The following is a 24144-nucleotide window of genomic DNA, read 5'->3' as shown; positions in this document are numbered from 1 at the left end:
GGAAGAGGAAGTAAGATGGCAGAACACAAAGGCATACAGGCATGTGTATACAGGAAGTAGGTCTCTTTGGAGACTGAGGTGTCAGTGAGGTGAGGTTGGCTCTGGCTTGTCCTATTCCTCTGATTTCTCAGTTTTTCACTCCAATATCTGGCTCTGGGTTTTCATTAATAAGACAGTTTAGCAATTTGTCTTACAGGGTGATGGTGGCACATGCTTTAATCTCAGCACTCAGGAGGCAGAGTCAGGTGGATCTCTGTGAGTTCAAGGCCAGCCTGGTCTACAGAGTGAGTTCCAGGACAGCCAGGACTACTTCACAGAGAAACCCTGTCTCAAAAAACCAAAAAACAAAAAAAATATATCTGTTTTCCAGAGATTTAGCTACAGAATGATCTGAAAAATAAAGGGCAACTCTAGTTTTGAAGAGGTCTTGGGAGATCATTTTGAGGAATAAGTTTAAGGGCCAGTAGTAGGGTGTATTACAGGATAACAGGCAGGAAGTTATAAAGCCTCTACTAAAGAATTTACTGACTAGAGGCTGAAGCTGCCTGGACTTTAAGCCAGAGAAAATACTGTTCCTGGTGAGGAAAAGCATGAAAGTCCTTTAATCTGATTATAGTTGGTATGGTTGTGGAATGACAATATTAATGTCACTAAAAACATACAAAATTAACATTCTTGAGCTCCTATTTGTGCCATTGGATTTTCATTGAGCCATGGCTGGTCTCAGCAGTCATATGAACTAGATACTATTATTGTCAGCCTATGTCTTATATGTATATGTGAAAGGACAACATTAAATAAGAAGTTGAAAACTTCTATAAACTTTCAGAGATCATTTACACACCAGTTAGTAGAATATCCAAGTTATTTAAAAATATTCTGACTAGATGCGTCATATGAAGTCAGGTTTCAGAATGTTTGAGTGAAGGTTTGAGAAAGATTCTAGATTTGCCAGACATCAAAGGCTTCCACAGGTAAAGATCTTAGCTTCTTGTAGCTTTGTTTGTCTGTGTATGTGCTAACCACAAATCAAAGAGTATTGTCTAACAGGAGATTCAAAGTGAGGAGTCCCATGAACAGTTAAACCACCCCTGCTGCTTCATGGTAGCCTGCCCCCATCACTATTTCTACAGAGATCCCCTCTCTATAAAGAAGAACAAACACTGGGCATACTCAGTGTTCCACTAGAAAAGAGTCAGAATTGAGAAGAACCCTGGAGACTGTATTGCATCCGGTGAGACCTCTTCAGTCTGGGCTCAGTCACTATGAGCCCATAAAGCTTATAACTTTGCAAAATGATTTTACCTACATGACAAGGCCAAAACATTTCCCCATGGCTACAAAAAGTGAATGCTTGCTCTGACTTTTCCATCAATCAGTAGTATGACCCTAAACAGTTCCCTTGATCTTGCTATACTTAACTTTGTCTGTTACATGAGTAGGTTGCACCAGGCAAATTCTGAGGGGCTGTGATTTATTGAACCCTCACAACACAGCCCCAGTGACAAATGTGATATCTTTTAATATCTTTGGTTGTCAAAAATTCAGAGACAGAGAACATAGATGACCTTTCTGTGATTAAACGATGATTGGCAATCTGGAGGAGCTACAAAAAAATCCCACTAATCTTGGAAAAACCAAGCAATAATTGTTGGTCTTAGCAAAATGAAAGTTATTCTCATGTGCAAACATACAGGCCTCCTCAATCCTGCCATGCAGGGAGATGAGACTCATGACATCTCCGAGTGAGCCATTGGTGTCAATAATCACTAGCAAGAGAGAATAGAAGAGTCAAACTGAGAAGCAATTGCTTAAAAACCTTCTAGCAACCATGTACCCAATATAAAGAAACAATGAGAAGATGTATCTTGATAGCAGGCATGTGGAAATGTCATTTGTGCTTAGAAAATGGATCCTTTGTATTCCCAAGTTCAGTCTGGCTTGTAAAGAAAGAGAAATGTAAGTCAGTCTCCCAACAGCAATTTTGCGCCAGTTCTGAGCAATCATTGGTATGATTATCTGGGCATAGTCTATCACCTTGGTGATAAAAGATGCATGTGTTTACTACTTATCAGAAGTGGTGGACTGTTATTGTACTGACTGGGATTAGTGACTAAACACCAGTTCAGAGCTAGGCAGTGCATTTGGAAATTCTGTATCCAGTGCTTGTGTTTTTGAAGATGTTCCATTTCATATTATACAGGGAAGATGAGGATCTGGTTCTAAACAAAAATCTTTGTAAGTAAAAATTGCCTTCTGAAATAAAAGAACACTTCAGGGTGAACCAGGTAGTGTTTCAGTTCACTCAGAACCTGACTAGGGATGAGTATACAGTAATCAAATACCAACAGGGAAAATAGTCAAGAGATAATAGATCAATCATTTTAGTTTTTTCTCCACCTTAATTTCACAGGGACACTCTCAAAAATTATCCTCCAGGGCTATTCCATTCAAAGAGGAAAAACCTGACTTATTTTACATAAAATATCCTCACATCATTTGTCAAAGATTATTCCCAGAGGCCTGTATTCCATCTTACTCCCACCATGGTAAGAAAAGGCAGGACATTGTCATGTAGCCTTGAGGAAAGCTCCCAGAAAAAAATGATGCAAATACTTATACTTGGAAGTCAGCTGATAGTAAGCATGTTGGCAGGTACCAATAGCATCTGCTTACTTAGGAGGCAAGTGCCACCATCCACAAAATTCAGAGTCAAGGAATGGTCTCAATGCCCTTTTTCCTGTTCTCCTTTACATATGGTGTAAAACCCCGACCATTGTATTAAAAACCCCTGAAGATTCTGAGAGATGGAGACTAAAAGGAAGCCAAGATTGGAACCACAAAACCAAAGGATAACACAATAAATTCCCTTCTTTTCTTTTTTCTCACATTTCAGACTTGAGGATGATAGAGCCTGCAACCTGAAAACAGATACAAAAATCCCCATGCCAGTAAACCTATTCTCTTTCTCCAAAGGACCCTGAAAGGCATGTTGCAGTGAGACAGAAAAAAAAAAGTTAGATAGTAATTCTTTTACTGCAGCCACACATCATGGGGGAGGAGCAATGTGGCCTTGGCCTCCTGTGCTAGCAGAGTTTAAGTAGGAAGCCTAGACTTCCATCTACTTGATACCATGAAGAAGCAGTCAGTACCCAGCACTTGGGTGGTGCCACAAAGGCCTCATAGAGTCCTGGAAACCTTGATCCCCACAGAGCAGTGGGGAGTATCCCCCTAATTCCAGCCCTGTAGTGGAAGTGCAGGTGGACCTTGTGGATATGGGAAATTCCATTTGCTCCCAGGCCATTAGGAAGACTCTCCCCGCTACACAGCTCAAGCATCCATTCCCATTCATGACCTCTTTTAAATTATTATTTTGTTTTATTTTACAAATCAGGTGTATATGTATTGCTGTGTACCACATGCATGCCTGGTCCCATGAGGGCCACAAGAGGGCATCAGTTCTTCAACTGGAATTCTACCACTGTGAGCTGTCATGTGGGTACTTGAAATCTAACCTGAATCCTGTGGAAGACCAGCCCATGTTCTTAACTGCTGAGCCATATCTCCAGCCCCAATTTTTAAAATTCATTTTTAAAAAAGAAATGAATACAAACTCATTAACTTGATAAAGCACATCAACTAAATAATTTACAGTTAACACTATTTAATAATGGAAAGCTGTATGTATTCCTTCTAATCTCAGAAAAAGGTAAATACGTCATTCTCATCATTTTATTCAAGATAATAGTAGTATCAGTGAATGTGAGAAGGCAAGGGAAATGAAGAGGAAACATGTTTGAAAGGAAGAAATTTAAAAGTTCAATTTGAATGTAGGATTGTTTTATGTAGAGAGAACCCCAGGGAATCCACACACATAAAAAAGGGAGATGTATGAGTTCATTGAAATGATGAGGTAGAGCATAAACATTTGAAGTCAATCATATTCCTGCTTCCCAGACAGATGAACACTGAGACTGAAAGTTTAATCCCATCACACCATCACTTTACCTTTAACTCTGTACTTCTGGCCTTTGGAATTGGGAGAGAATAGATTTCTCTTACTTTAAATTACTAAATTTTTGGTAATGTTTTTGGAATTATTGGGAAATAATATACTACATCTTGAATAAAGGCCTAGAGTCTGGAACATATTAAAAAAGAAACTTTAAAAACTCAATCATTAAAAAATATGATATGGAAATGTAAGGGTAATAGGAAGGAAGAAATGTTTGAGGGTGCAGAACAGCAAGATGCAGGTAAGGAGGAGACAGGGATGGAGTCGGGGTGGGGTTAACCAAAACCCAGTAGATAGAAAGATGCCATATGGAAATCTACTACTTCAAAATGAAAGAAAAATAAAATAGTAATTAAAAAAAAGTAACAAATTGTCTGCCTGCCCCAAGGTCATTCATTCACTGAGTCAAAGCAAGTTGTCTAGACAGTCTGATAGCTGTAAAGACTCAAAATAAAATTACATGTATTACTTATAAAAGAAAGAAAAGAAAATGGGTAAAATATATGAATGAACATTTCACCATCTACTGCCATCAGTTTCTCAGATAATGTATGACTTCATGACCCCTGTTCCCCCAATCTGTGCAAAGATTTTTGCTGGCTTTTTGTTGCACAGGTCTTGTCGAGCGTTCATGTGTAAAATGGCCCTGTCATGTCTAACAAATATTGCTTCACTGCAAACATCCACTACTTCTGGCTCTTCTCATCTTTCCATTCCCTCTTCTTCAGTGGTCCCTTAGCTTTCAGAAGGAGAGGATGTGATACAGATGTTCTATTTTAGGCTGAGTACTTCACAGTCTTTTATTCTCTGTACATTGACTCGTTGTGGATTTGTGTACTAATTGCCATTCCATCTATTGCAAAAGGAAACTTCCCTGATGAGAGTTGAAAGGTGCATTAATTTATGGATACAAAGATAAGAAACTTAGGTTGCAGCTAATACCATGTCCATTTAGCAGAATAATAGTATTTGGTTCTCCCCTAGGGCCTATGGCCCTAGCCAGCCATGGAGTTTTGGCCCAATTAACTAGGCATAAGTTCTGTCTTGTAGAGTGGGCTTTAAATCCAATGAAAAAGAGTGTTGGTTATGCCTGTAGATTCATGTCACTTTTGCATCAGTGGACGTATCTTGCCAGGCCTGTTGTTATTGTAGTTTTCAGAGCTCACAGCTAGGTAAAATTTCTCAATACGTTATTCCCCTGATGATGTAAATAGAATCTTCTGGCACCATGAATATTCGCTAGTAGGATTAAAGCTTCCAGGTTAGGACTGGCGTGATTTCTTTATGTCCTATGATTCCAGTATATGATGTCTTCAGCAGGAGGGTGTAGCAAGAATCTTAAAAGTTCTTATTAATAAAATCAAACCTGAGGCCAGTTATTGGGTGAACACTGGAAGATCAGAGAGACAGAAAAAGCCACAGCTAACCTCACCTGGCCAACTTCTCAGCTGGTCTTGTTTCCTCAGACTGGGATTAAAGGCGTGTGTCACCGTGCCTGGCCGTTTCCAGTGTGGCCTTGAACTCACAGAGATCCAGAGGGATTAAAGGTGTGAATGCCACCATTTTCTAGCCTTTGTATCTAGTGGCTGTTCTGTCTCTGACCCCAGATAAGTTTATTAGGGTGTACCATATTTTGGGGAACACAATACCACCACAGGAGGGTCTTATAATCCATTTCTGAAGGGTATTCAAGAACAGTAGTAATAGCCTATAATTTAGGGGGAAAAGACCCCACTGCCCAATGACTTGTCAAGAGGTAGTTCATACTTGGCACTGGGCTTTTTATTTGATAATCATAGTGTATTATTCCTCTGTTATAGAATAACTCCATTTAATTTCCATATATACTTTTTAATTTTCATATATGTACATATTTTAGGAAGTTCATACAGTAATAAATTTCCACATAGAATTTTCAAAGATTTTTGGTGTTATTCATCCCTCCTCATACTCCCTCCTCTACCCTGCCCTCCCACCCCACCACGTTTAACCTTTCCTGTTCCATCATTCCCCCTTCTGCCTCCATTACACCTGCATTCTATCCACCTTCTCTTAAAATCCCCCATGACTTCTTACTAGTTCCCTGACTTCTATGGATCCTCAGCCTAAATGCCTATGAACTCCTGAATAGATAATGAAAATATACATGCACACAACAGAATATTATTCAGCTGCAAAGAAAAATGAAATTTAGAGGTAAATGGATGAAGCTAGTAATAATCATTCAGAGTGAGGCAACTCAGATACATAAAATTTGGTGATATGTTTGTAATCTAAGAAATAAAGCTTTCCTGAAGATCAGAGGATAGAACCAGCCACAGAGTTAAACATAGAGGTCAGGCAGTGGTGGCACACACCTTTAATCCTAGTACTTGGGATCTGGATCTCTGTGAGCTCAAGGCCACACTGGGCTACATGAGATTGATCTAGTCTAAGAGAAAAACAGAGCCAGGCAGTGATGGCACACACCTTTAACCCCAGTATTTGGGAAGCACACACGTCATTAATCCCAGCACTAGGAAGACTGAGATAGGAAGTGAAATGGCTGGGTGGAGAAAGGCATATAAGGCCGAGGAGACAGGAACTGAGCCCTTTCCACTGAGGACTCAAAGGCATTCAGTCAGAGGATTCATGGAGTTGGCGACGTGAGAAGTAGTTGTGGCTTGTTCCTTTGTCAGTCTGATCTTTTGGGATTTACCCCAATATCTGGCTCCAGGTTTTTATTAAGACCAATTAGGATTTGTGCAACAATAAAGAGAAATGTTAAATGTTCTCTCCTGTATGTAGGTGCAAGATTTGAAACTTGGATATGTATGTTTAAATTAAAATGCGTAAAAATATTTTGTTCTTAGTAATGAAAACACCATGGTTATGTTGAGTATGTATATTGGCTCAATATCATCACCTCAGCTTCCTGATTGTGATCTATTTCATTTCTAGAGCTTTTCTCCCTGTATGTTCAAACCTGGTGTACTGAAAGACTTGGAAAAATTTGTATTCCTGCTTTCATGACTCTTGCTCTCTGCAAGTTCCACTGTACCATCAAATGAATAAACAATATGAGGGAAAGAGTAGATACACCCCACAAAGTACTCCTGAGACCAAAATACTTAAGCTGTTACTTCAGCCTATAGTTTAGTAAACCCACTTTAAAGGAATTGAAACAACGAAGACCCAGATAAGAGGCTAACCTAGCCACCCTGGGGATTGTTCCAGAAGTACAGGATGCCTCTTTCAAACTAATTTTTGGATTCTATCCCAAAGGATAGAAGATATCTCCTTGGAGATAAACCCTCTACTGCTCTGGCCCCATGTGTTCTCATCCCTCGCTGTTACTGATTCACTGCTCTGTAGATGTAACCAACCGTCTTATTAAATAAGAAACACAGAACCAATGCAAAGAAGAAAGCCAAGAGGTCAGAGCTTAGAGCTAAAACCTTACCCTTCCTCCTGCGGTGGTCCTACCTCTCCAAAAGATAGCTACTTCCTGTGTTAAAGTCTTTATATAGACTTTCTGTTCTGCCTTCTCATTGGTTGTAAACCCAACCACATGATCGCCTCATCACTGCCTGTCTGTACAGACCTCCAGGTCTTCTATAGTTGGTATTGAGGTTAAAGGCATGTGTATCCAATGCTGGCTGTATCCCTGAACACACAGAGACTTACCTAGCTCTGCCTACCAAGTGCTGGGATTACAAGCATACGCCACCACCACCCGGCTTTCCTATGGCTTGCTAATAGCTCTGACCCCTGAGCAACTTTATTTATTAACATACAAATAGCGTTTTAATACAAATAAAATATCACCATACTACTCCCATATGACTACTTCACCAGCTTGGGGATAGTAGACAGACAGCACATTTGTTTCATAGCACCTCTTTTCTTTCATAAAACAAGAATACAATTCAAGAGAAAATTCTGTAATGCACTAAAAAGACCTAGGAAAACTAAAATGAGATCTTGGTGAACTTCTGTATTTAAAGTGCAGAATAACCAATAACTAGGAGTATAATGGTGCATACTGATTATCTCAGGGGAGTAGAAGCAAGTGGATCATGTGTTCCAGTTAAACTGGCCTGCACCAACAAGATTCTGTTTCAAAAGACAAAAGCCGCAAGATGTAGTTCAGTGGTTGAGTGCTCTCCTAGCAAGTGCAAGAATCTAGATTCAGTCCTCAGTACTAAGAAAATACAAAAAAGTAAACCTCAAGCACACAGCTTTGTGTATTAGAATACCCTCTATGAAAAAGATCATCATTTGGGACTGGGGGTGTTGCTCATTGGTAGAATGCTTGATTAGCATGCATGAAGCCTGGAGTTTGACCCTAGTACTTTATGAACCAAGTATGGTGACACAAACCTGGAATTCCAGCACCCAGGAGGTGGAGGTACATGGATCACAAGTTCAAGGGCATTTTCAGCTATATAGGTGAGAGGTCAACCTGAGCTTCATAAGACCCTGTCTCAAAAAATATCTTCTTTGTGAATTTTTTTTTGAGACCGCCTCCCAGTATAGGACTTTTCCTAGCTACTAAATACATGACATTGTGCAGCAAGTACTTCATGAGCTGGGTGGGATTGCTGGGCTGCAGTCTGGGGAAGCCTGTATAAAAGATTTCTACTGTATCATTGTCTTTGTAAATAGGTGTGAAAGCTTTGCTGACTAATTCTGTGGTTTCTTTGTGAGTTTTATATTCACGGAATGTGATTAAAGTTCGCAAGTAAGTTGCTGATACTATAGTAAGTCAAACCCAAGAAAACCTCTAAATCCCAAAGTCTATTCTGTGCATGAGTTGTTAATGCTAATCAGATGCCATTAAAGTAAAATGTGAGCTTCTTAGTCAGAGGGGTGGGAAAAGTACAAAGTTATACCTTTCTGTATTCAGATCTGGAAAGCTAAGCCAACACCTCTAGGCTGTAAATGTCCCATGCCCAGACTTCCATGGGAACAAATCTTTTTAGGAACCTGAGGCATCTTGGGAGAATCCTGAGGACACTGGTTGTATTCCCTAGGCACTCTCTGGTACGGCAGGAAGTCCAATATTATGGTCCTTCAGGGTTGCCTTCCTGGTCTGCCATAACAGTGGAAGACCAGGGGCCAGAAAAACAAATAAATTCAAAGTACAAAGATCTCTATTGAAGACCACATTTGCCTCCACAAGATGTATGTCTTTTGACCTGTACAATTATTCTCTAAAAGAAGGAAATTAAGCTGGAAAATTATTATTTGCGTATGTACATATGTGTATGTGCACATATGTGTGCAAATGTGTATATGTATGTATGTGTGTACATGTATGCACACCTGCATGGAGACCAGAGTCAACATTGGGTTGACTGTGTCTCCCTCACTTGTTCTCCATTTTGTTTTTTGAGACAGGATCTCTCACTGGTCTTGAACTCACCAAGCAGGTTAGGCTGGTTAGCCAGTAAGCACCAATAATCTTCTCCAGCACTGGAACCATAGACGCTGTCTTTTTATGTGGATTCTGGGAGATAGAACTCATGTCTTCATGCTTGAGTTTACTGAGTTTGATTTACTGAGTCATCTTCCCAGACGCAGGGAAATTATTTTTAAAGCTTAAATTTCTGTTGCTCATGAAGCTCTTCTTATAGACCAGGCCTTGCTAAGTGGCTTTCAAATCTTTCTTCATTCCGATCTCTTCCTAGCACTGTGGTGACTACCCATTCTCTAGAAGAGAAAAAAAATGAGGCAAGTTGCAGTAGCTGAAATGTCATCAAACTGCAGAGCTCAAATTCAATCCAGATTGTCTATCTTCATAACCTCTGAACCTCTCAACCACTGAGCTGTGAGGTCTCCCTGCCAGGTTGACATGGAGACCTGTTAGAAGGGAATAAAGAAATCCATTTGCTGATGCCCGTGCATCTGCCAAAGTCTCCTTCAGGCTGCTTTCCTGCTTCTCTTGAATGAAAGTGGAAAGGAAGACTGGATTTGTTTATACTAGGGTTGCTTCAGCAGAGCAGGCTGGTGTACTGGGGCTTGCTTTGCCCTCCTCACTTCAGAATACAGGGAGGCAGGCTGGGCGAGCTCGGCTTTCTGCCAAACAGAGGTTTGCTTTTAATTCTCCACGTCTCCCACAGTTATGTAGCTGAGGTTAGGGGCATGTCACTAATCTTCCCTGAATTTCTGAGTCCAGAATTAGCTTTGTCCTTCCAACTTCAAAGTCTCACTTCATAAACAGCTCCTTTGGAGCAAAAGTGGCTTCCTGTGGGTTTTAATCACTTTGGTGAACCTGTGAATTTCTCTTGTTTAATGCCTGTCTGCTTTCTGTCCCTGTGTTTTGTGTCAGCTTTGGCATCCAGCATGATGGAAAAGAAAATGACTGTGAGCCTGTGGGCAGGCACCCATACATCATGTCCCAGCAAATTCAGTATGATCCCACTCCACTGACATGGTCCAAGTGCAGCAAAGAGTACATCACTCGCTTCCTGGAGTAAGTGCAGTTACCTTTCATGGTGGCCTCACGTGGGTCTCTAAGTCAGACGTTGTAATGAGTTTTCCACAGTGGAGTTAATGCCGGGGAAAGACTTGGTTTCATGTTCCAGTCCCAGTATCATGGTGGCATCACAGGAGTGGATGCCCCATCTGCTTGCTGACTATTTTCCCCTGTCCACAGGCAAGTGAGCAGCAACCTGCTTCTCCCTGGTTGATACCGCCCAATGTGTGTGTGTGTGTGTGTGTGTGTGTGTGTGTGTGTGTGTGTGTGTGTATTAGATTAAGTTATTGAGACTGACAGGTCAGAAATGTTCAGTCAAACCTGTTAGCAACAAAATCACGATTGTCGATTTCCCCACCTACCTACCTCTTGTTTTGTCTTTGTTACCTTGACACACACTACTAGATTTAGGTGGGAAGGAAAACCTCAGTTGAGAAAAAACGCTCCCATCAGATTGCCTTTAGGCAAGTCTGTAGTGCATTGTCTTGATTACTGATGGATGGGAGTGGGCAGATGGTCTTGAGTTGTGTGAGAAAGCAGGCTGAGTAAGGCATAAGGAGCAAGCCAGTAACAAGCACTCCTCCATGACTTCCGCTTCAGTTCCTGCCTCCAGGTTTCTACCTTTGCTTCCCCCATAGATAGAATGGTACCCAGAAGTAGAAGAAGCAATAAGCTTTACAAGAACACCAAGCTACATAACCGTAACATATACACAGAGGACCTAGTCAGACCCATACAGAGTCCTGCTCTGTTTTTGGGATGGAAAAGGAGGAGGAGTGGATCTGGGGGAGAGGTGAGGTTGGGGGAGGGAATAGGAGGGAAAACTCCAGTCAGGATATAATGTATGAGAGAAAGTTTTTTGAAGGAGGAGGAGGAGGAAGAGGAAGAGGAGGGGGAGGAAGAGGAGAATATAATAAGCTCTTTCTTCCCAAGTTGCTTTTGGTCATAGTCTTTATCACAGCAATAGAAACCTAACTAGGACACCCACAATTTGTATTTCCTAGATAACAACGAAATGTATTCTGTTGGATATGATTTGCATTTCCTTTTATCAACTTTCTTCAAAGGCCCATAGGGTTCTCTTGCTTATAAGAATAAGGCTGTCAGGAAAGACAAAGAAGAAATTGTTATGATGAAAATGTCTATTGGATGACTAGAAAGTCATAAGCAACTGCTCTGGTATTTTGCTGACTTGTTTGCAGCCGAGGCAGGGGATTCTGTCTTGATGATATCCCCAAAAAGAAAGGCTTGAAGTCCAACGTCATTGCTCCAGGGGTGATTTATGACGTTCATCACCAGTGCCAGCTCCAATATGGCCCCAATGCTACGTTTTGCCAGGAAGTGGAAGTAAGTGCTGGGTTTCTTGGAACCTCTGGTGGGTCTGTGCAAGGTTTGAGATCTGCAGCATGCTGAAGGAAGCACCAGGAAAAGCTTGGAAACTGCAGGCCCAGGCCCAGAAATGAAAGCTTTTTAAATATGTTCATATTTATGCAAAACAGAAACATACAATTGGGATCACTGACATTCTCAGACCCAACTTTCTTGGAGTTCTATGAAACACAGACTCCTATGCAACTTGGAGGCAGTTCCGTGGTGACTTACAGAGTTCAAGCATTTAACACCGATGAACTCTATAGCTGTTAACTTACTCCTTACAATTGTCCCCTTTCAGAATTTATCTTTCATTGAAGGATATCCTGAGATCACAGTGTAGGAATTAGACTCATCCCCAGTCACTCTTCTTCTCCGTTATTTTCAAGTCTTGGCGTCGTGCTCTTAAATAATTAACATCTCAGTCTTGCCTTCTTATCACCACTGCTGTCTCAATTCTGCTGCTCTTCTGTTGATATTGTGACTACCAACCCTCTGGCTACTATTCAGAATGCTGTTCCCATTATTTTAAAAGCACAAATCTAACCATGCTTCTATTCTGTTCTTAGAGTCATGACTAACCTTTGGAAACAATCCCAAGTCCTTGTGTCACATTTTTTTATAATTTGGACCCAGCCTACCCTACATTTTATATATATATATATATCATAGATGATAGATAGATACATGTAATCCTATTTGTCAATTCTTGGTGCCTGTTAGCTTCTTATCTTCTAAGTTACTAGGTTTTTCTTAGAGAATATATCTCCATGCAGGGTTTGAAAGTGCAACAGAGTGCAATCTCACATTTGTTTTTCAGAATATCTGCCAGACACTGTGGTGCTCTGTAAAAGGCTTCTGTCGCTCGAAGCTGGATGCTGCTGCAGACGGGACACGCTGTGGTGAGAAGAAGGTGATGTGTCCTTTGCCTGAGGAAGAAAGGTGGGAGGGCACTTGGCCTGGAGTTCTTGGAAAGAGGCGGGAAGAAGGCCCTGGAGGATGTGATGAGCACCCAGTGTCGCTCACACAGTCAGACCAGACACAGAAATGATTCCACCTCTGATGCTCTTTCCAACCTTTGCTGGGACCAGGTGGTCTGTGAGAAAGGCTGAGCACAGCTCTATACTTTCCCTGCAGAGCATTAGCCCCATCTTCTCCTGATGAACTTCTATGGAGTTCCCGGTCTTTTTGGAGCTTGCTAATGAACTTTCATTTTTGACATTTCTCCCTCAAGACTGGAAAGCATTGGCGAGTGGCTTCTTCTTTTCATAAACATCAGATTGGGGTCCTTTATAATCTTCCTTCTTTCTGTCTGGCATGACTAAATGTCTTAAAGGTCTGCCCACTTTCTTAAGTAGAACAGTCTTACAGCCACAACTCACAGACATTAGATCTCCTCCAGACTGCCCGAGGGGATGGTGACCCATTAAGTGAGTTGGATTATTGTGGGTCTCTGGCTTAGGAGTTTAGTGAGTATCTTTATATAGCTTGAGTTTGGCACCATCCATCATTGAGTTTATAGATATAGTATAAAACTGATACTAGAAACTAAACGTATTGAGGAAGTATGTGAGCCCTTTTCAGTGCGGCCCCTGATGTATTATTCTAGGAAGTCTGGCTTGGAAGGAACTGGGTTCAGACTAAGAAAGCCTTTGGCCCTGCTTGCTATGGAATCTTCCTGACACGTGTTCCCTCTATCATTATCTCTTTGCAGTGGTGTATGGCTGGAAAGTGTATCACAGTGGGGAAGAAACCAGAGAGCATCCCTGGAGGCTGGGGACGCTGGTCACCCTGGTCCCACTGCTCCAGGACCTGTGGGGCGGGAGCTCAGAGTGCAGAGAGGCTCTGCAACAACCCCGAGTAAGGCCTGGCATGGTTTACTTTCCTTTCTCTGTACGTGCTGGGACACTATTCTCGAATGGCAGGACACCATTCTTGAAGGTGTCTGAGAGAAATTAGATCAATTCCCAAAGGCCAAAAGACCCAGACGATTCACACGGGGTGAAAAAAGGACTTCGGTTTCGATATGTTTTTACTTGGCATTGGAGTCTTAACTGACAAGTAAGCTTATTCCATCATTTGGATGAAACAAAGCCATTTTAAATGTATAAGAAAATTTCTTTTAAACATTCTATCTATGCAGAAGCCTCTGAGAGCTAATGCAGTTAGATCCTTCCAGATAACTATACTCTATCAGTAAGAAGTAGATTCATTAAACTCAGTTTTGTTGATATGATTATAAGTGGGTTTCAATCACAATGAATGTACAATTACATAAAAGTATTCATCCCTCATGTAAGTAGTAAAATGGTCATGTACATTTCTGAAGTTAATTATCAATATTAAGATTCTAACAACATATTTTTATGAATCTTAGGATTATATAATGGCCTGTAAAGGATTTCATAATTCTATTTTTTAATTCAATATTTTCATATAATAAACTTATAATGCTACATGTGTTTAAATTGTCATGCTCTTAAATATATTGCATTCTTTATTTCGTTACTTCCTCACATACAAGTTCCTAAGTATACAATTTTTTTAAGGATGCATTTGATACTTCTTAGAAGTGGAAACAAGACTACACTTCTTTTTTCCTTGACTTGCCTTTGCTTTGAAGAATAAGAGCCACATTTTTTAAAAGCAAGTGATAAAAGTGATTACAAGGCCTCTCAGTATCTAAGTTCCAAATTTTAATTGTCTCCTTTGCTTAATAAACATAGTAATATATATGTATATGTATATATATATCATATGTACATGTGTTATATATGCATACTATTTGCTATATGTAAAGTGTGTTTTTCTGAGGATTAGATTTTAATATCTGTAGCTTAACATATTACCTATTATATAATAAATTACAAATAAGTGGTACTTATGAGGTCACCACTTACAAATATAAGGATTTGCATAAGGAATGATGATATATTTGTTTTAAATTTTTGTCCCTCAATAAAACTGTATTACTTCAAAAATTCAACAGCAGGACTTTCTTATATAGTCCTTTATTTTTAGAGAAAATACTTATCAGTTTGGCCAGAAATGTGCTTTTACAGATAGAAAATATGGACAATTTTCTCTGAGACTTGTGATGTGTATTCAGCCACCACTCCCTAAACTTGGGAAGATGTTCAGTAACATATTGGTCTTCAGAGACGGTAGGGAGGGTCTAGCTGAGGAATTGACGAATGATTCCCTAGTTCAGTGTTAGAAGATAAGGTATCCTAAAGCCCATCTCCAAGGCTGCAATTTCTCAGTCTCACTGGGTAAGTGATAACATCTGATGCCATAACTCATTTTCCTGATTTTATTGAGACCGCTGTCAATGGGAACTGTAGCAGGCTTCTTTCTTTTGGGACAACAACCAGCTCCCAAGTCATGACACAGAGACTTTCTATTAGTTATAAATGCTCGGCCTAGCTTAGGCTCATTTCTGGCTAGCTCTTTTAACTTAAATTAACCTTTCTCTTTATCTACCCTTTGCCTCAGAGATTTTTACTTTTTTTTCCTTCTGTATGTCTTACTTTCACTGCTTCTTATGTCTGGCTGGCTGGTGGCTGCCTGGCTTCTTGCTCTGGGTGTGTCTCTTTCTTTCTCCCTTGTTCCCTTCTCTCATTCTTCTTTTTCATTCTTCCTCTTAGATTTCTCCTCCAATTTATTAATTCTGCCTGCCAGCCCCATCTGTTCTTCTCCTGCCTAGCTATTGGCCATTCAGCTTTTTATTAGACCAATCAGGTGCCTTTTGCAGGCAAGGTGAAACAAATGCAACACATCTTTACATAATTAAATACACATCCTTACATCATTAAATAAATGCAACATAAACAAATGTAACACACTTTTACACAGTTAAAGTAATGTTCTGAAGCATAAACAAATGTTAACACATCTATGCTTAGTTAAAATAATATTCCACAATAGGGAACAAGTTGTATAAAGATCTCTGTGATTCCAGTCACACAGTCAGATTAGTGTATGAGCCCAGCTATACTCACTTATGCTGGAAGACTATAGCTTTCTTTGATCACAATTAATACACAATTGTCTAAAAAAATATTTTTCTCTGGGTACTTTTCCTGACCTTATCTTTGACAGTGAGACCAACCACAGGGATCCTGGCAGAGTTTGGCTTATAAGAGGCTCTTGGTAATATTTGTCAAATGGAAATAAGATGGACAGGTGCCAAGTCACAGAGTCTCTGTTACTGAATGAATACTAGCATGACCTCAGAAGTTAAGGACAATTCTTAGTACCTCCTACAAGAAGAGATGAATGAAAAGCCTGCTAGGTGAGCTGCCCTAAGCTCAAGTCACACTAAGAAAGATGGGAAGGGAGTAGCATAATTCTGATGAATGTCAAAGAGAACAAGAACATGACTAGACTTGTACGATTGTCTCTCAGGGCTGTAGATTGGCTGAGACAGCCATGGATGAGAACTCAGGCTGTAGATCATAACACATGGTCCAAACCTTGGCTTTGCCACTGTCAGCTGGGTAAAGACACTTCTTGCTTCCAGCATGTACTTGCATCTCTCCTGCTCACAAATTGGCCTTTTCTCTGAGACTGTTCTCTAGGTCTCTCCCTTCCAGTAACTCTTTCTAGCCAACCCCACTTCCACTTACTGCTCTCTCCTATCCAAAGCTTTATTCTACTCAGGGTCAGGCATACTTAGTTATTGTGTTAAAATTCCTCACTTCTTATGTAGGTTTATTAAGGGCTAGAGAGATGGCTCAGCCATTAGAGGCTAGGCTCACGACCACGATTTATTTTAATGTTTTTCACAATATTGTAAATTTCAAGGAAGCACAGGACTTGTGTTGACTATATACTAATTCTGTCTTCCTCACAGCATGGTGTTGAGAACAGTATTGTATTTCCATGTTGGTTTGTATTCACGATCTCTAAAAGAGTGTATTGTGTTGTCAATTCTTAGCATGTACTAACTACTACTCTATTAAATGTTTATGTGCATTGTCTCATCAGACCTTTAATATCTCTATAGAATAAAGATCAGCATGCTCATTTCATAGTAAAAAATAACTGAGACTCAGAGAATTAAGACAGCTTGTTTAGATTCATCTGACTGCTAGAAAGTTAACCTGATTTGAGTTCCAGTCTTTGGCCTTCATTATGTTACACTCCAGTGATGGTCACTGTATCTCTCCGGGGTACAGCAAGGGACAGGTAAGAAGGTGAAATAAGTCACCTGGGAGCTATCAAAGGATATACAGCTGCCCTCAGCTTCTCTGAGAGCAGATTTGATACACCATCTTCTCCCCTTATACATGATACTGACTGAGGGGTTCTCATATCCCCACGTGAGTTACAGAGGAAATAAAATGTGGCAAATGTGTTCTAGAAATAAGATTAATTTACTTCTTTATTGAATAGTTAAGATGTCACTGTGCTTACAGCACTACATAGAGGAATTAGAACTTGAACAGTGTCGTTAAAGGACTATCCTCAGGAAAAATCCAGTAAGTACAGTTAGAACAAGGAGTGTCTTTTAAAATGAGAAAGAGATCACTTGTGGTTGGAGTCCAGGAAGGATTTATGATGGAGGGAGCATTTATTTGGTCCTCAAAGAATAGACAGCATATAGACATGTGAAAGCTCAAGAGGAAGGAAGTCCAGCAGAGGCACAGAGAAACACTATGACAGAGGGAGAAGTATATGAAGAAGACTATGCAAAGCAAGACTCAGAGAGTCACTTAAGACAGGACCACAAAAGCCCAGAGTGCCAGTCTCAGGATCTGAGACTTGACTGACATGATTTCCAGCTGCTGAGTGACACTAAACATCCTTAAACAAGAAACTAATAAACTTAAGATAATCTAATAGTATACAGACAACATTGTGCACCGTGGATTGTATTTGTTTTCAATGGACAAAGGGAACACAGGAATGAAGGACTGGAGCAACAGTCAGACTGGTCTGGTAGCTAAATAACTGAGGAAGAGAAAACACATATAAAAATACAGCTCTATAGGCTGGACATGGTGGTGAATGCCTTGGTTGTTGTTGTTGTTTGTTTTGTTTTGTTTTTTCAAGACAAGGTTTCTCTGTGTAACAGTCCTGGCTGTTCTGAAACTCACTTTTTATAGACCAGGCTGGCCTCAAACTCAAAGAGATCCACCTGCCTCTGCCTTCCAAGTGCTGAGATTAAAGGCATGTGCCAAGCATGCCCAGTGAATGCCTTTTATTTTAGCACTCTGGAGGTGAAGACAGATCTCTGTAAGATCAAGGCCAGCCTGGTCTACCTGGCAAGTTTCAGGCCAGTCGGGAGTACATAATTAGATTTGATCTCAAAAACAAATAAATAAATAAATGCAAACAACTGGTAGCCAGGTCCAAGATTGGCCATGTATGAATGGTTCTGCAATCTCACCACTGTTATTGCTAAGAAGGCATCAGAGAAGGAATAGATGTTGAAAGGAAAATGATGTTTCCATTTTTGTCATATATTTTCCTGAGGATTTTACAGTTGGAAATATATATATATATATATATATATATATATATATATATATATATATGCATATGTACATAAAATTTAAAAACAAGAACCTTAGGACTGAAAGGCTGGTGTGAAACATACACCTCCAAACAGTATGTAATTGAAAGGTTTTATCTCTTTCTTTAGGTCAGAAACAGGCATGGCTTGACAAGGAATAGTCATAAAGGAAACTGTTGGCTTCTCGAGAAACTCAAAAAACAGTCTGTCTGTTTCATTGCAGACCAAAGTTCGGAGGGAAATACTGCACCGGAGAAAGAAAACGCTATCGCTTATGCAATGTCCACCCCTGCCGCTCAGACACCCCAACTTTCCGGCAGATGCAGTGCAGTGAATTCGACACTGTTCCCTACAAAAATGAATTCTATCACTGGTTCCCAGTGTTTAATGCAGGTAAGGGGCCTTCAACATGAATCTCAGACCTAGAGCTTCTCAGAAGCTAAAAAAAGAAAAAGAAAGAAAGAAAGAAAGAAAGAAAGAAAGAAAAAGAAAGAAAGAAAGAAAGAAAGAAAGAAAGGAAGGAAGGAAGGAAGGAAGGAAGGAAGGAAGGAAGGAAGGAAGGAAGGAAGAAAGAAAAAGAAAAGAGACCATCAGGGGTTCTCAACTGTAGAAGACAGTTATACTGACTGGCTCAAGCTGACCTCTAAATGTTGAAGGCTGAATATGTCCAGTTCTTCTCTGTAGGAGATAAAAGTGATGTCCTTCAAACCCAGTGCCTCACTTTCAATAAATGAGACATGCAGAAATTTAGTTACTCATTGCTTGTTGGTGGTCCCATGGAACCAAATGTAATTTCAGTAGATATTCAGAACAGATGGGGTGGGAATAATTTCAATGTAGCTGATGAGTTTATGTATAACAGGTCTTTCTGTGAATGAAAGGCAAAGTAAGGCATTCAAAAAAGTCATTCCATATGGAGGAGAACAGCTCAAAAAAGTCAAGATAGTAAGAAATTAATGCTGGGCCTGAGTTCAATATTTCATATGTGAAGCACAGCATAAGATTACAAAGTTAGCCAGGCAGCAGTGGCACACACCTTCAATCCCAGCACTTGGGAGGCAGAGCCAGGCAGATCTCTGTTCAAGACCAGCCTGGTCTACAGAGCAAAATTCAGGACAGGCACCAAAACTACACAGAGAAACCCTATCTCAAAAAACAAAAACAAAAACAAAAAAAGAACAAAAGGAAGAAGATTAGAAAGTAAAACTAAAGATCTAAGGATGCATGTCAAGGGATGGAGACATAACTGAAGAATACAGCTATGGCTTTGGCCACACTGTCATATATAATTCTACATTCTCTCCTGAACATGAAGTCAGCGATCCTTCACCTATGCTAATCATTGTTATTTGAACAAGAAATACAACAAGGGATAGGCAAGGGAGTACAAAGAACAGCTAATCTAACTTTCCTCTGATTATTACATTCTTGAAATTACAATGTGCTGAGATGATGCAAGAGTCTCCCAGTTGGCTTCTAGAACAATTCTAGTTCATAGCTCCGGAAAGGAAACTCTACTGAGATTTGCCCACTGTGAGTCTCCAAAACATCTTGGTAGCCATCATATTTCCTTGTCCCCAGTTCTTGCTTTGTGTGAATGAGACAATTGGTTATTGCTGCAACTGAAACATTTACTTATAGGAAAACCAATGTGTATACTCACATGGACTCCCAAAATAAGTGATGACAAAGGGACATTTAGTCAGTGCCATCTATGTCTATGTTCTGCATATTGTGTGTTTTGCTGAAACGGTTGGGGTCACTGAATGCATGGGCTGAATGAGTAGCCTTCTAGGCCTAACAAACCCAAACAGCTCCACTGGTGTTGTGGGTGTTCTGTTTGTATCCCAGCCCCTCCCCGAGTTCAGAATTGGACTTAGCTATATTGAATGCTGGTGGCTCAAATAGCTTGACTCGGAATAAAAGGGTTGATTCAATTTGGCTTTCAGTGATTTATAAGCAATTATCATGTACTCACTTTTGCTTAGTATGGCTATAGGTACTAAATAAATGAGGGCAGTAAGAGTAGGCAAAGCTTTCGTATGCTTAGAGTGACTGGTTTGGAGTTTTTCACTGGAATTGAATGTACGGGTGGCTGAGCTAACTGCTTATCTGTGATTAAAAGCATCAACCCTCTCGCCTCCTGTTTCCCACAGCCCTTGTGACCTACCTACTCGTCTGAGTAGCTGCTGTTTCTTCCAAGCCACATAAAATGCATCCAAACTTTTCCTCCTCGTCTTACATATTTTTATTCTTCATTTTTAAGTTTGATATTTCTACTTCTAGTGATTACTTCTTAAGATTATTAACCCCAAAGGTTGAGCCATTCTGTTTTAGCAGGATCAAAAATGCAACCTTTGTTTGAATAATTACATTCAGTTACATGAGCTTTTTGGGGAGAGCAGATGAATCACACAGTGGAAGGGTAAGATTCATCTATTGAAAACAAGTTTTACTTAGTTTTTGCAATTTTTTGTACCTAACGATCACTTTTAGGGTCATTGCCGATAAGTATTAATTGGTCCCATTTCGGCAAACTGAAAGTGCAAACTTTGACTCGTTCAGTCACACAACCTTGTTGGTAAGGTGAAGCAGACAATATGAGGGCAAGAGTTCACCTGTAAATTGATTTGAGTGCTTTCACTTAGCCAAATTACAGATGCTATTGAGATCTAGAGGGAAAACATCACGTGACCGAGACAAAAGGATGCAGCAGGGCAGGTGAATAAATGGGAGACAATAAATTAGCACTAGAGGTTTTAGATTCTATGGCTGACATCTGGGTCAGTGAATCTCTGATACACATGACCCATGAGAATGAAGACCATCCATTGCCACCCTTGCCTCCCTACTTAGAGTCCCATGTGACAGGATAATGATATCTATAGACTCCCCTCAAAGTACCATGAAAGAAAAGCTAGAGAAGTGGGACAGGGACTCAGCATTCCAAACTGTTCAAGGGGCACTAAACCTTCCATTTGCATTGCCTTCTTCAACCGGAGTTCTCTCTGGTCTAAAGCATTGGTAAACTCTGAAAGGATAAAAGCAGTAGGTCTAGTGGAAGTGGGAAGGAGACTGGAGTTGGGGAGTTATAATGGGGAACAGCAGGGGTAAGAGGGTAGTGGAGACGAGGGGAGAGGGAAATCTACTAAGACACACTTGGTTTGAAAATGCCATAGTGTTACATAATATATGCTAATTTTTAAGACCAATTTAAAAACAGTGGTTGGTCTACATGCTGCCTGTTATTATTTTTGCCAGAAATATCTATGGATATTTTAGAGGCTTCACAAACCACACAGTTACATTCAACAGATATTTGTGTTTTGTATGTGCAGCATACTTCATATATGTTTGTATGGCCTAACACTAAAAGGTGTATCCTATACTGGGAAGACAGAATGGCGGGAAGTTTTGAAATAAGGACTTCTCATCATGGAGATATTTTGTGATTATCATGAAATAAAGGAGAGTATTCAAGTTCTATTGTTTCAAAGCTACAACATTATTATGGAAAGAAATATGTGTGTTTTATAAACTGTAAATGTTCCCAATCAAATGAAAGAAAAATGCACTCTGATTATATCATCACACTTAATCTATTCTCAGAAAGCAATCGTTGTCAATAGCACATTTTTTTTGTTTGCACAAGGATAGATTGTTCCTGCTGATTCTGAAACTTTCTTGAGTCACTAAGTATAGATCATGGAATGAAAGTTCATGTATTCCTCTCAGTTAATTGTACAGCATCTCATTACAGAAAATCAACTTAGTTGATATGTGCATTTCTCTTTGGATAAGCATTCCATTGCTGTGTGAATGTTCTTCACTTCTCTCACTAAGGATAATGCTTATTTTTAATGACAGCCTGAGTTAATAATGTCTCATGATTAAAATGACATTCTATGTTGATCTATACAGAATATTTTCACTAACAATATTGATAATGCCATAGCATTTAGTTGATAAAGATGAATTAGAGATCTTTTGTAATAGTAATGTTTAATAGTAACCACTCTGGAAGAGGTTAATGCTTTCATGTTTACAACACTAACCTTCAAAGAGCCTTCTCTGTGAAGATGAAACTCTGAAAACTTTGAGTTGGGAATAAAATTTGGGTCACAGTAGCTCAAACTCTAGTGCCGAGTGAAAAAGACTCCCCAATCCTGAACTTCTTTCTGCATCTTATTGAGCTTATATTCCTTCCCAGCCTCTCCTGGCTGGCAGTAGCTGATCAACGTACACTTGACCTGAATGTCCCTAAGAACATGGCTGTTGAGGACACCGCAAACCCACGGCCACAGAAATGTCAACAGGAGGACCTCTGTAGTTAAGACACAAGCAGGATATCCTTGAATGAGGTCCACAGTTACAGTAAAAGAAAGTCTGGAGATACTTTCTGTCTGAACAAGATCTATATTCCTTATGCTAAATGGGCAAGCTGCCAGTTATTTAGAAAATATGAAAACAGAGCATAAACTTAAAGCAAGGTTGATTGATAATGAATAATCTGCAGAGAGATATTGTGTTTGTTTGTTTGTTTGTTTGTAATGAGCAGCTGTTACAAGTCTCTTAACTACTTGAAGAAATTGGAATGAAACTCATAAAATGCCAATGCTACTTTTAATGAACTTTAGAACTCCTTAAGCTAATGATGAGGATATAGAAATGATGACCATCATTTGCTGAGCACTTATTGTTTGTATTTAGCATAGAGCCAAGTTCTTGACATACTGCTGAAGCACAAAAAGCTTAAGTCATTTTCTCATGATAATGTTAGATTTTCATGAACTGAAACTCTTTCATCTGTTCTGTGTAGAAATTATTATTTCAGCATCTAATATTTTCTCCATATATATGCATCATGGGATAATGTATATTAAGTTAAAATGGAATCCAATTGGTGTGTTACCGAGTTTGTGTAATGGTACAAAAAGTGATACCATTAAGTATCTCATCAAAGACATTTATGTGGAATTAAAAGACTTTTAAACGACATATTGAAGTGGGTAGTACTCTGGACCCTGAACTCAAACAATCTGGTGGATTAGCTTCGCCATTCATACTGGACGACCATGGGATTTACCTCTCTTATACCTACATTTTCTAAATCTTGATATAGGTAATAAAATTACTAACAGGAGTTGTGAAAGGGGATAGCCTGTATAAATCAAAACAAAGTCTAGAAATAATGTTTAGTAAAGCATTACCTGCTAGTTTCAGCAAGTCAAATTTCTTTTAATTTACTGTATAAACAAGACTAACAAAAAATCTCTTTGGGTAGTTTTGTCTTTCAGAAGGGATGTCACACATCACAGACCCACAAACCTATAACAAGCATGGGAACTTCACCACTCAGGAACTTGGTGTAGTACTTAACATGGATGGAGGGTTATTCACTATAAAAACACAGTTATATGACTGTAAGATCAAGTGCCTCCTTAAATCTTGCATTCTACTTCACACCCTGACTCATCCCAGAAGCTTTGAAGTAAATAGGCATTTTATTTTTGTTTGCAATAGAGTCTTACCGTATAGCCTTGGCTGTCCTAGAATTCATTATGCAGACTAGGCTGGCCTCATACTCACAGAGATCCATCTACTTCTGCTTCCTGGGTGCTGGAGTTTAAGGTGTGTACCAGCATACCTGGCAAAATGTAACTTTAAAATGAAAGCTCTGCAATTATTGAGGAATGGTTTCCTTTTCTGCATGTGTCCAAATACAAAATCGTGAATCTGATTTCTCAAAGTCAAATCAATGTCACAGGAATTGGTTCC

General features: G+C 39.7%; 1 protein-coding gene across 1 annotated transcript in view; it reads left to right on the top strand.

Annotated features, from left to right (window-relative positions):
- Positions 1–24144, top strand: part of Adamts12 (ADAM metallopeptidase with thrombospondin type 1 motif 12) — a 274458-nt gene that overhangs the window by 157860 nt on the left and 92454 nt on the right. Inside the window, exons 8-12 of the mRNA XM_052743118.1 lie at positions 10329–10472; positions 11678–11822; positions 12667–12759; positions 13561–13706; positions 18590–18759. Coding sequence (XP_052599078.1) covers positions 10329–10472; positions 11678–11822; positions 12667–12759; positions 13561–13706; positions 18590–18759 — 698 coding nt within the window. The remainder of the gene's footprint in view (positions 1–10328; positions 10473–11677; positions 11823–12666; positions 12760–13560; positions 13707–18589; positions 18760–24144) is intronic.

The sequence above is a fragment of the Peromyscus californicus genome, unplaced genomic scaffold, assembly GCF_007827085.1.
Source record: "Peromyscus californicus insignis strain IS unplaced genomic scaffold, ASM782708v3 Scaffold_18__1_contigs__length_77618521, whole genome shotgun sequence".
Lineage (NCBI taxonomy): Eukaryota > Metazoa > Chordata > Mammalia > Rodentia > Cricetidae > Peromyscus > Peromyscus californicus.
This window is presented reverse-complemented; position numbering and strand designations above follow the sequence as displayed.